The 13,495-nt window shown below is 33.5% G+C and overlaps 2 protein-coding genes across 2 annotated transcripts; both read left to right on the top strand.

The window, feature by feature from the left end:
- The first annotated feature begins 282 nt into the window (after nt 1-282).
- On the top strand, nt 283-5,946 carry Rpn12 (regulatory particle non-ATPase 12). The gene is made up of 5 exons (XM_088275230.1): nt 283-445; nt 775-950; nt 2,771-2,978; nt 4,326-4,496; nt 5,721-5,946. The coding sequence occupies exons 1-5, from the start codon at nt 338-340 to the stop codon at nt 5,853-5,855; spliced, it is 798 nt and encodes a 265-aa protein (XP_088131356.1). The 5' UTR covers nt 283-337; the 3' UTR covers nt 5,856-5,946.
- Nucleotides 5,947-9,128: 3,182 nt separating this feature from the next.
- LOC148300120 (odorant receptor 13a-like) lies at nt 9,129-12,970 on the top strand. Its single transcript, XM_088275235.1, has 6 exons — nt 9,129-9,491; nt 10,397-10,875; nt 11,607-11,709; nt 11,814-11,909; nt 11,986-12,141; nt 12,917-12,970. Exons 1-6 carry the CDS (start codon nt 9,129-9,131, stop codon nt 12,968-12,970), a joined length of 1,251 nt encoding a protein of 416 aa, XP_088131361.1.
- The last annotated feature ends 525 nt before the right edge of the window (nt 12,971-13,495 follow it).

The following is a 13,495-nucleotide window of genomic DNA, read 5'->3' on the forward strand; positions in this document are numbered from 1 at the left end:
CAGATGTCCCCAAACAAAACGTGGCCAGCAATTACGAAAATCACCATTTAGGCGTTTTTCGTCGGGTTTTTATACTTTACACATTTATATATCAATTGATATGTGAGCTCATAATCTCACAGCCAGTTTCTATATTGTAATTTTAAATTTATATTTTACATTAGGTAGGTACTTGCAAAACATTTGCACAGTATCTGGCACAACAATAGACATGATTTGCACCACGGAACGTGACTGTCAAAAATCCAGTTGTCAGAAATGCCACCCGAAGCAAATAGGGCCAGTAGAGCCGCTGCAACTTCACACTGCTCCCGAGACCGAACCAAAACTTGGAACCATGGCTGCGTTAAATGATATCGTAAATTCTTATAAAGCTTTGAAAACTGAATGGAACAAAAAGCCACAAAAACTAGACAAATGTGGTGAGATTCTCGAGAAACTAAAGGTATTATTAATATTTTTACAGTGACTCACTATCTTCGCAGATGTATAATTTCTAACAACTGTCATTGGTTTTGCATTCTCATTGTTGCTGTCATTGCATTATTATGCACATATTTATATAAAATTCTCACTAATGTTATAAAAATTATAAAGGCGATTCTTTGTAGACCATTTAATTATTGCTATATTTATGGGCCGTTTTTTTTGTTCCCGTAAATAAACAATGAAAAGTGTTGTTTATGCAAGTTAGGTTAGATTTTAGAGCGGGGTTGTGACGAAGTAAATTGTGATTTTGTTATAATAATTGAATGAATATGTTTTTTATTGAAGGTGGCGCTTATTGAAGTAACTTTCCTTCCAACGTCCAATAATGTAGCCAGTCAAAAGGAGTTGCTGGTTGCGAGGGATGTTTTGGAAATTGGTGTCCAATGGGCCGTTGCAGTAAAGGATATCGCCGCTTTCGAGAGATATATGGCACAGTTGAAAACATATTATTATGATTACAAGTTCGTATAATGTTTTGTTTTATATTATACCACTCAGGTGTAGATATAATATCGTGCCGTGGCAAAAAACGTTAACTTGAAAATATGCAATTTTGACTCTATATGCAATTTTGACGCATATTATAAAGTTTTCCACGTTCTATAAACAAAAAAAAAAAAACACTAAGTAGTTTAAAATGTCTAATATATCGTAGTCGTACAGGAGAAAGTGATCAACTACCAAAACGTAAAATGTTCAGGAGGATCATTTAAGTCACTTTTGCTTGGCAAGAAAATAAACGTCACTGCAGTTAGTCATTTTTAACAAGTCAATATATTATACTTCCAAGTTTAAAATACCTTGTGATTTTTTCAGGGCAATATTAAGCTAGTAAGATATCAAATAGTCAATGATTACGTTTTTGTAAAATAATGCACTTAGTCATTTTGTCCTGTATGACTGCGATATGTGATTTTAAAAGTAAATTCAACTTTAAGTTTAATAGTGGGTATTTTATTCAGGCTAAAAGCTTTAAATAATAGGGATTATTCAAACATGGATTTTAGATTTAATGTTTTTTGCCAGTATACCCACGATATAATGTTAAATTTAAGTACTCTTTACTGACAACTTGGTGTAAAAAAAGAAAGAAGAGAACTAAATAGCACCGATATCGGTATTGATGAAACCCAGTCAAAAAAGCTGGCGGTAGGAGCAATTTGTCCACCTTCACAGTGTAATGGTCAGCACGCTCGGCTAACGTACTGGAGGTCCCGGGTTCGATTCCCAGGCGGGGTCAAATAAATATAAGAAATTTTTTCACTCTAATATTTATTCTACTGGACTGGTACCTGAAGCGGAGGGCTGATCACCTTTCCTTCATGTGTTAACGATCAAGATGACACTGTGTTTATATATGATGCAGTGCCCTATGCACCATCGGGTGCGAATAAGGGTTTGAAAAATAGTAATGTCATTATTTAAGTATTGAACATAATGCTTTTCATGTAATAAGCATTACTCACAACAAGATTGTACCCTAAGTATTTGACCATTATATTCAAAGAATCAAAGCCAACTTGGAAACACTCTTTGCATGCAATTAGATCTTTCCCCATTTTTTTATAGTTATTATTTTCCCTCATTTTGGATTACTACTGAACTAAAAAATGGGAGACAGGGTTGACTCCTTCACCTTTTTTTTCAAATCGAAAGTTTAATTTATTTTTATTATTCTTTTCGCATTCTTTGGAGTTCTTGAATTGATTTGGATCAAATGTAAAAAAAAGAAACTCGCCTCACCAAATTGATATAATAGTATTTTAAGAGATAGAATATTATATTATAAGTTTGTTGAATTATCATTAACTGTCAAATGACGGAATCATGTTTATGTTGGTAACATTTATGTGGTTTTGTGTATAGATTTATGGAATTGGGTTCTTATATTTTCTTCTACTTCGACTTTTTCATTCATCAAGAAATTTCAGGTAAATAAACAAAAGTTTGCCAATTTTTAAATTTATTAAAATATTATAAGCGGGTTACATTCATGATAATTTTTGGATGATAAGTTAATAGTATTCCGTAGTCAAAATTAATAAGTAAAAAAAACACATTTTTAAAATCCTTTTAATTTTTTTTGCATTACATTTTCAAGCCTAGATGATGTTACTTCACAAATTAAGTAGGTGATAGATATTTACAAATAATGAACTTATTTCTTCCTATCCTTCGACTATACGGTTCAATCATCCAAGTTTTAACCTGTAGAGATGGATTATTTTCTTTAATCTCGGTAGTGTAGTGGAACCGGTTCTTAATAGTGTCTGGTTTCCAGGAACGAGCTCCCCGAGTCCCCGTACACATACCAGCTGCTGGGCCTGAACCTACTGTTCCTGCTGTCGCTGAACCGAGTGGCCGAGTTCCACACGGAGCTGGAGCTCCTCCCGCCGGAGAGCATCCAGTCCGACCCGTACATCCGCCATCCCCTCGCCCTCGAGCAGTACCTCATGGAAGGGAGCTACAACAAGATATTCCTCGCAAAGGTAAGAGACGGACAGCAGCGTTCAACTGATGCAAGGTTGTTGCGTGGTGTGCTTGCCATTAGACACTTGACACGTTGTTTGCGGGAAACGCTTAAAAACTTCCTTTACATATTGTTGGTAGAGCGAGCGCAAGAGACGCCAAAAAACATTGTACAGATCAGTATTGGGCTTACGGTTACTTGTGAGTAGTATACTGAAGGTCGAGCGACAGACTGTCTGAGTGTAATTAGGGTTGGGGGTGATAAAAAAAACCGACAATAATATGTTAATCTATTATTTTGAGAAATAAAAAGACTGTGTTTTGATCCACTCACATTTTTATTAACCAACTAGTTTCGGCAACAACCTGTTGCCCTCTTCAGGGTTTAATTTATGACTAAAGTCAGAAGATTAATGCTTTCAATATTGAAAACATAACATGTTAATCCCCCATTTCCTTACCTATGTAGCAGTAATGTCCTTCTGAGCTACTTCACTTCATCTGTATCCAGGGGTGGGCTGTCAATATTTTTATAATTTACGGAGAGGTTAAGAGCAGAGGGTTGGTGGTAATTTTTGTCTCGCACTTACCAATATAGGCCAAATGGTCTAAAGAGTGGTGAAAAATGTAATTATTAACACTTTCTTTGCAGGAAACGCTTAAAAGCGTCTTTTACGTACTGTTGGTAGAGAGCGGGAGACGCTTATAAGCGTTCTATTTGCTTACTTTTGGTAGATCGCGAGAGACGCCAAAAAACATTGAACAGATTGGATTGGGTTTGGGGTTATTTGTGATGAGTAAGTATACTGAGGGTCAGGCAGCAGACTGTCTGAGTGTAATCAGGATTGGGGTTGATTAAAAAACTGCCCTACAACAATGTGTCCAATGGAGGGTCACAAAATACGATGAAATTCCTCAGCTTTTCCTGAATGGTGACAATATTGTCTTGCATCTTATAATATTAAGGTTGTATAATGAGCATAGTTTCATTGAAAAAAATTTAAATAACCAAATTTTTATTTATCGATTTGGCGTTTAATTTGTAGAACTCCATTTTAATTTTTGTATTAATTTTAAATCAAACACAGATTTTTTGAGTCTACTAAGTTGTTTTTTTTTTAACAAAAACACATAAAAAAATAATATTGTGACAATTGTTTCGCCTTGTTAGGGCATTATCAAACGAATGTTTGCAAACGTTAGCAAACGAACATTCGTTTGATAATGCCCTAACAAGGCGAAACAATTGTCGCAACATTAACTTTTTATGTGTTTTTGTTAGTAAAATGCAACTTAGTAGACTCAAAAAATCTGTGATTGATTTAAAACTAACACATAAACTAAATTTTTGTTTTGTTATTTTACAGGGAAATGTTCCAGCAGAGAGTTATAACTTCTTCATGGATATACTTCTAGACACCGTGAGAGACGAGATTGGCGCGTGTTTAGAAAAAGCGTACAATAAAATGTCAATAAGTGAAGCGGCCAGGAGACTGAATATCTCTTCACAAACGGCAATCACCGCCTACTGCGCAAAGGTAAGTTTTCTCACTTTCAATAAGTATGTGTCATCTGTGGGATGTGATTTATAAATCCTTGTATTGTGGCAGGTAATATTTAAGTTTTCTACATATATTTATATTTTATAAATTGAATGTTGACTTTATTCTATGCTGTTCAGAAAAAAAGAGAATTATTGAGAGTTTTCAAAAATGATTGCATACTTGATTCTACTAGTGTATCATAAAGTAGAATCGCTGAATTGTTTTATGTAAGATGTTGATCCTTTCCTAGAAAACATAAAAATTAGTTAAATAAAGGTCATTCTGTTTTGAATTGGACTGTCCTCGGATCGCTCCCAAAGTATAAGATTTTTTCCAGAGCATGCATGTATTGTATTTATTTTTAACTAACAGATTTCACTGGCATTATGGCAATGCTCACGCTTTCAATTAATTATCGAGGTTCATTTTATTATTCATTTATCCATATCTGGTCTCTATGTGGCGCATATGGAGTCCACAAACTGCCTCCAGCCTCTTGCCTCCTTGAACCATTAGGTCCGCGTCTTGAAGTTCAGAATGAGAACAGCCAATGGATTATCAGTAGTGAACGCCCTGGGCGGCGGGAATGGGCGGCGGCGGGCGCCTTGTAAAAGAGGCAAGCTTGATGGCAGCTCTCGGGAAGCATGCGAAGTATACGGCCTAGTTAACTTAATTGTTTTTTTTATGACACAAGGTCATTAAAAAAACTTACCCATGACAATGACTGACCGTAAGTCAACCACGGCACGCCTAAAATTATTCGCAGGCATCAATTCCCAAAGCTAAGCATACGGTTACTCTGGGCCCTTGTAAGGTGCCGTATCTTACAGCTGAGAATAGGAGTGATGTAGGCATTATATAGGCGGCATTTGGTTTTCACCAAGAACATATCTGATCTCCAGACAGCCTTCACACTGTTGAATGCGGTGCCCGCAAGACCTAAATGCACTCCTAGTTCTTTTTAAAGGCTGTCATTTTCCATTCCTAAGAACACTCCCAAGTACACTCCCAAGAACTTGACCCTCTTAATAAACTGGTTACTCAAGGTCAAGGGTTGCTGTGCATCTAGGCATAAGCTGTTGCACAATACATGCATTTTTAAAGCATATATTTTAAGTCTAATGTGCGTGGAATACTTTACCCCATCGACACAGAGGTTCAGACAATGTTAAAGAATACCTGCAATAAAATTAACTGAGTTGTTCATTTCATTTTCAGAAAAATTGGAAATTAAACCCCGAGAACTTCTACCAGTTTGCTTCTGAGAAGGAAGAAGTGAAAGCACCTTTCCCTGCAATAGAATTGGCAGAACAAACCATCTCCTACGCAAGCGAACTTGAAATGATTGTTTAATATACAGTAATTGAGCTAAATATTATTTTAATATAATTTTGTATGTACTCTCCGAATAAAATGATGCTAAAAATATAAACTGGAACATTCAGTCTTACTTCTTTATTTTTAATCTGGCTTTAGTTTATTATTTCTGCTATAATTCCCAACTGCTTAAAAGCAAACTTTTCGAATAATTAAGGATACAGAATAGATACCTGTACCGACATTTACTAAAAAGTTTAGTAAAGCTGGTCAATTTGAAATTGTTTTAAATTGACAAATATATTTTTCCACAAGTTATTCATGCATAAATATCATTTTTAATTTATGTTTTACTTAGTTATAATCACTATTTCTTAAAACCTATTGTGACACGTGCTTCGATGCGTTGCGCATCATTTCAAACACTATGTGAAGCAAAATTATAGAGTTGACATTAAGTAAAACTTAAATTAAAAATGGATAGATATTACCATAAAGTGACTGACGAATCAATTAATGAAAATAAATCTAATTATTGATGATTACTTTGGCACCGTCAATCTAATGCGGTGCCCCATGCACCATCTGAGTGAGAATGAAAGAAGGAAAGAAGGAAAAAAGGTATATTGCAGTGGCAGAGTGGGGGACCTCTTAACAAATCGCTCACTCCTTTCAACAATGTCATATATAAAAAAAACTAGATTTTTCAGGAGATTGTTTTTAAAGTTTAAAAATATAATAAAATGTATTAAAAATAAATATCAAGCCACTTATTGAACTTTTTACTGTGCAACAGATCTTTTTAGGTTAAACCTGAATGTTTTTTCTCCATTTGAAAAATTTTAAGTATATTAAAAATAATAATTAAACAATACCTTTTCTTCAAAGTACAAAAACAACACTTTCTGCCCTGAAGCGGGTAAATATTAAATAAAAAATATGCCGCTTTTGCTGGGATATAGTATATTTTCAGGGCATTCCGAAAACATGCACAACTGAAAATTGACGTTGTTGAAAGGAGTGAGTATTATATGATATATTCTAGATATATTTGAAGTTTTATTTTTATTTTTTTTCGTTTTCTCATTATCAGTAGGTATGAAGAAAAATGGTACATCCAAAATGCCAAATGTTTCAGAGAGAAAAATCATTGATATCTTTGAGAATAACCATCATATTGACATAGTGTTATCTTGATCATAAAATACATGAAGGCAAGGAACATGAAGACCTACCTTTCAGGTACTAGTCAGAGAAATATTAGAGTGAAAAATCACTAATGATTATTTCAACTTCCTTGGTAATTTAACCCCGGACTTCTGGTACGGTAGCTAAACGCGGTAACCGCTTCACTACAGAGACGGACAGAAAAATATTACATTTGTTATTTCCTGATAACTGGCAGTGAAAAATCATTAAAAAAAACATTTTTTGTCTCTTAAACATTCAATATTTTGGATTAATGATAGTTTACCTTATACCTCTGTAATGTAATTACATTTTGACATCTTAACATAGATGATAAATATGGAAGTATGGGTATTTACAGAGCTTATGACCTGTTTAGGTGATCACTTTATACACTAACATTCACCATTCTACCCATGATATGCAGTTGTCTACTAAGTGGCAGTTCCAACATCATGAATTGGTTGATTACTACTTTAAAAAAGGTCACAAAGTTTGTACTATTACAACCCTCGAAACACACTTTTTTCATTGTAATTTACTAACATACATTTACCGCTTTACATTATATATTAAAATATATTAACCAAGCCGTTTTTTCAGTCAAATAGGTGGAAAATGGGTGTGCTGAAACTCCACAGGAAAAATACTGTAGCAATTTAACGATAGTTGCAAGAATTGGCCTATGAATAAATAATAGGTACCATCATTGATTACAGGACAAATAGCACACAAAGGAAATTTGACAATGTGCCATTTTTTTTTACAAAATACCACATTGAAAAAAATATACGGAATTTACGGAAATTCAGCGCTTGTTAAACTAAAGATATTCCTATATTACTTATACTCCACCTCTGTAGTGTAATGGTCAGCGCGTTTGGCTACCGTGCTGGAGGTTCCAGGGTTAATTCTCAGGGGGATCAGAATAAATATGAGTGATTTTCACTCTCATATTTATTTAATATCATTCTGGACTGGTACAAGAAGCGCAGGGCTTGCCTTCGTGCAATTAACGATCAAGATAACACTGTGTAATTACGATGCAGTGCCCTATGTACCATTCAAAGAAAGGCAAGAATATGTATGTTTTTTAAACTCTGCACAAATGTTTTTGGCACCATGATGAGACAATTCTGTGATAGACATCTAACCATGGCCAAGATCATCAGTCCTTTTTTTTATTATTAATAGATGGTAGGTAGGAAAAGGAGAATAGCAGCAATGGCTGGGACACTCGGGGTTGTATAATTGTACCTTGTATAAGCTGATCTACACAAGACCCTTGAGAAAAGATATTCTACAAAATTGGCCTTCAAAATCCTCATTGGCCAATTAATTTCAGCCAATCAAAAGGTATTAAATTATTATCTTACATTTTAGTTTTAACTTTGTCTCGATTTGAGGTGTTATTTAACCTTTCTTACCTGAAGTATCCAAAAATTACGCATGTTTCTTACGCATGATATTTGGATACAGAGCTGGCGATTAGCGATATGCTGTCAGTAGCAGGTTCACCCGCTGAATGAATGGATGTCTCAGTGAAGTGAGCAGTCCAGTATACCCGTCTCATTTCCAGACAGTTGTGGCGCACAGTAGTTAGAGTGAAATGAATGACATGTTACGGGTAAACATTTCAATGTATGCATCTAGCGGAAAAATAGACCTTGTCGGTTGTGTGGCTTTGTCCAAAGTATAAATTTAAGATCACACATTTTGAATATTTAAAAACAAAAAATGCTGAAGTACTTTATGTATTATTGTATTAAAAAAATATGGATCCAATTGTAAAGTTATTGAATGTAACATTCTTTTAAGATTTCAAATCCCTCTCTTTAGGCCAGATGGGTGAAGTGAGATAAAGTTGAAAATATTAGTTATATTTATTTAATTTAAATGAAATAAATTTTAAAATAAGGTTTATGTGACCATAGACCATTCCTGTTTTTCAACTTTTTTCCTCGTTACAAATAACTTGGTTATGCTTACCACACATTGAAAATCACTGGAATGAACTGACAGTATTTACGTGCGATGAAATGTTCTCTGCTGTGTAGTATATAAGATGGATATCACCTGACTTTTTAAAATTTATTCTTTAAAATAACACCCTGCCCAACCATGGTGCCCAAGCATGAATATAGTACTCTGATGAAATGGATCAGAATGCAGCAGCTCACTGTAGGAATATGGCCTATGGAGGAAATTGATGGAATTGTGAATCGTAATTACAATAGATTCGTGTGGATTATAGCCGGTATTTATACACTGAAGATTTTCCTGGAATTAAACTACATTCGTATTCACACTGGAAATGTTTTCGCTCTTGCAGAAATGTTTATAGTATTTTTCACTGGAATGCTTTATCAAATTCGTTTGATGAATATTTTATGCCGGAAATCGCTATTTGTAGATGTTATTGTTACTTTTCGAGATAAAATGAGTCTTCAAATTTTCTGGAAACCATCAGAATTTACTAAGAAGGTAAATATATCACATACAATAATTAAAAAATTCTATTTACAGCTAATATTTTATTAATTCAATCAACAGTTATTCAAATTTAAAAAATATTTTATATTTGTGGTCCGCTGACGTTTCTTCATAAAATACTTTCCTTAAACTGATTCAGTTAGTTTTTTGTTTTAATTGTTATAATAAATTTCACTCCTGTTGTCATTTTATTAGAGAAAAATACAATTTTCATTGGAAAGATTGCCGTGCATCAATTTATATCTAAAAAAATATTTTGTTAATTCAAAATATTTTTTCAAATTTTGATCTCTTTAATTTGAAATTAGTGAGATTTTACTTTATTTCTAAAAGAATGACTTCTCACGTGTCTACTGGTTTGTGTTACAAATTGTCATGCTTACAGCTGTTATAAAGGCACTTGTGTTCACACCTAATACCCTACATATAAGATCCGTTTACAAATACACTAAAGATACCCTTACAGTTAAAAAATGTATTGCTTCATTTATTGTCAGGGTTGAATGAGAAAAGAGTATTTATTCACATATTGCCAACCAGTTTTTTAAAAAACTTTTATAAAAATTAAATTGGAGAAACATAATGTAAAAAAAAAAAAACTTTTTGATATGATCTTCTGTTCCAAATTTATAGTATTGTATCATACAACGTCTACCCAGACATTTCTAGCGGTAATGGTTAGTCCATTAAATCATTAACACTCTCTTTATCATTCATCATTCACTTTTTGTAATACCACTCAAAAACTCTATTGCACGCCTACCGGATTCGGATTAACCGTTCCCTCATTTGGTCAACTATATGATGAATGAAAAAGAAAGTGTAATATTACCAAACCACAAAGTTAATAATGCTTTAAAAATACATAAAAACACTAAATTATTGGTAATTTTTAGGTGGCTATGGAGAAAGAAAATATGGGTAGAGTTCTTGTGTACGGATGTATCATGGTATTTGTAGTTGGAGGTGCGTCGTTTTATCTCATTCCTGTATTTTTGAATTATAAATATGGAGCTTTTAAAAAGGGAACAACAGTTGGCAAAGTAACACCTTTAAAACTTTCTTTACCCTTTGATGTACACTTCAATACGGTAAATTGGAGTATAATGTTTGTCATTGAAATACTTTATGGATACATTTGTCTCGCCACGGTCTTTTGCCAAGACGCGATGTATTGTTATTGGATTCTTCACATTATCGGTCATCTTGAAATACTTGTTCAAAATATAAGGAATTTATCAACAAGTGCAACAGTGAAACCAATCGATCAAGACAATGGAGATAATGTAAGACCAAAAAATGGTGCAGAAGATGTAGAAAAGGAAGTTTATCAAAGTTTACGAGAATGTATAATTCATCACCAGGTGATTATTAGGTAAAAATAAGATTTTATTCCTTTAAATTATCATATTTATTATACCAAATGGGGCACAAAAGTTACCTTACATAGCAATGGAAGCACAAAATTGACAGCGTTCTGAAGACTTAAAAATAATGTACAAACATATATGAAATTTGTTGTTATAAATTTGGAAACCTTGAAAGTTCCTGATAAAGGAAAAACCTTGTTCCCACCACCTTTAAAAAAAAAATGTTTTTGTGAATATTTATTCTTTATACCCTTAAAAGTTTCTTTATTTGTAGTCTTCTACTGTCAAATCAATTGTTTATAGGTAAAATAGGTTCATTACTTATGCTCATATATATGTGGCACTGAGTTTCACCTTAAAATAGAAAATCCATTTTAAAATCCTTATCCACACCCGGGTGGTGCATAGAGCACTGCATCAGATTGGCAAAGTGTTATCTTGAAGGTAGGGCGATCAGCCATGCGCTCCAGATTCTTGTGTAATGGACTGAAATATATTTGATGATATGCAGGTAAACAAGTAAAGGAGCTCAGGGACATAATTGCTATATGAAAAAGGAAATGGATGAGGAATAATGGGTAGAAAAAGGTGAATTGCAGTAATGGCTATGATATTTTGGGTTGTATGCTCCGGTACACGTATTAGGTTGTATTTTGGACATTGTAATTTGTGTGTAAAGAAATGTTGGTTGGTATATTAAGTGATTTATGATAAATTTGGGTTGGTGTTTTTTTAGTTTCATTGAAAAGATACAAAATTATGTTGGAATTGTCTTGGCGGCAAATTTGCTTTATGACATGACTGGCATTTGCCTCTTGGGATATCAACTGACATCGCCGGTAAATATTACATTTCTTTATTGAGATAATAATTCATACATGTTTCATTCTCCTTTCTTCGCATTTCATTCATCTGCGGATGACAAAACAACATGAATTTTCAGGATTTAGAGATTGTGGTACGTTTTGGCTTGTTTTTTGTTGGCACGTTGATGCAGTTGACAGTCATATGCCTTTACACTGACCGCCTTGCAACTCAGGTATGTTGATATTTTTCATCTCAGGATGGCTTTACGATTTCATGCTGAAGTTTAATGTAAATTTTTCTTAATATAGAGTCTACTGATAGCAGAAGAGATTTACTGTATGAACTGGCCAGCCATGTCTAAAAGGGCAAAATCTACTCTTATATTTTTTCTAGCCCGTTCTCAAAAGCCGCTTGAGATAACTGCTGCTGGATTTACTGCCATTTCCATTGAAACAATGACCGCAGTAAGTCAACATGAAATATTTTTAATGTTTATTTCTCGGTATGAACGCGTTATCAGTGTTTCCATATGGTAAACGAAAAAATCTGAATCAAACAGTATAGAAATCTGTATAAAATCAGTATTTAATCAATAGCCAAAAATATAAAATTTATTTTTAAACACATTTTTGTTAATTTTAGAAATCAAATCCTTTTCTATTTTTTGTTTGTAGCATGGATCATTATAATTGTTTTGATAGTAATAATCCTTCCAACGTTTCAGTACTTATTATCAAATGTTAATCATGCTCGAATCTATACATATTTTCATTCTTCTGTTTTATCATATATTATATCCAATTCCAAAAATCTATATAAAACTAAAAGTACTACCTAAGAGTAAAATCTGTCATGTGTAACGGCAGCCTGAAATCTGGATCAATACAGATAAATCTGTATATATGGCAACACTACGCGTTATTGAGTAATTTTAATTTTCGACGCGTCAGTCTAAAGGGGCGCCCTTGGAGTTAATGAGTGATTATAATTTTTTTTTTTTAAAAAACAGTAAGCGATTATTGACGAAATATATATTTTGTGTATTTAACAAGTACTTCGACGTTTATTTTTGAATCTGGCTTAGTTTCGTTTGCCGTGAATGTTGAAGTGACAGTTTTTTTCTGTGCTATTTTGTCGACTGAGTGTACGTTATCTATGGACATATTCTTGCCTCTAGAATATAAAATGCATTAATTATAATTTATGATTAATAAAATAATTGTATAATTATTTTTACAGGTGCTGAAATCATCGTTTTCATATTTCACCCTACTTAGAACCTTCGAGCAGTAATCTTATTTTTTATCTTGATAATCCAGGAATATTCTCGAAAACAACAGATGAAAACGCCATTATTATATTTTATGTTTTAAAACTTACATGCACTAATTAAATAAAGTTTTGTTTAAAACACTAAAATTTGAAGTTTTAATATTTAAGGGAATAATTAGTTAATAGTTTTGGTGAATTAATTCGATAAACATTTCACTCACACATACACATAAAAGTTTCAGCTCTGTTAAGGTGGATACTGACCGGAGCATTTTGTCGTAACGTAACACGTTACGACGCGAGCATTCAGGCAGTCAGTACCCCGAGTCGAGCGCTCCATCCATAGTTTCGGATGCTCGCTGATGCTCGCCGCAAGCGATGTTACGACATTATGTTACGACGAAATGCTCCGGTCAGTCTCCACTTTTATGTAGATAAGCATTTCAACATAAGGTTAAGTATCACACTTTGAAATTGCATGTGATTGAAAATATGATTTAGAAAAAAATCATAATATGGATTTTCAATCATGGGAAGAGTTGTGAA

Source organism: Brachycentrus maculatus, unplaced genomic scaffold, assembly GCF_059751285.1.
Source record: "Brachycentrus maculatus isolate JH-2025_06_01 unplaced genomic scaffold, ASM5975128v1 h1tg000823l, whole genome shotgun sequence".
NCBI lineage: Eukaryota > Metazoa > Arthropoda > Insecta > Trichoptera > Brachycentridae > Brachycentrus > Brachycentrus maculatus.

What these genes read in the sequence shown, in the direction of transcription:
- LOC148300120 (XM_088275235.1), top strand. Translation starts at nt 9,129, where the DNA reads ATGGTGCCCAAGCATGAATATAGTACTCTGATGAAATGGATCAGAATG. An exon ending in CATCAGAATTTACTAAGAAG is followed by an intron (nt 9,492 to 10,396) that starts GTAAATATATCA and finishes GGTAATTTTTAG; the next exon opens with GTGGCTATGGAGAAAGAAAA. An exon ending in CTGACCGCCTTGCAACTCAG is followed by an intron (nt 11,910 to 11,985) that starts GTATGTTGATAT and finishes TTCTTAATATAG; the next exon opens with AGTCTACTGATAGCAGAAGA.
- Rpn12 (XM_088275230.1), top strand. Translation starts at nt 338, where the DNA reads ATGGCTGCGTTAAATGATATCGTAAATTCTTATAAAGCTTTGAAAACT. An exon ending in ACAAGATATTCCTCGCAAAG is followed by an intron (nt 2,979 to 4,325) that starts GTAAGAGACGGA and finishes GTTATTTTACAG; the next exon opens with GGAAATGTTCCAGCAGAGAG. An exon ending in TCACCGCCTACTGCGCAAAG is followed by an intron (nt 4,497 to 5,720) that starts GTAAGTTTTCTC and finishes TTTCATTTTCAG; the next exon opens with AAAAATTGGAAATTAAACCC.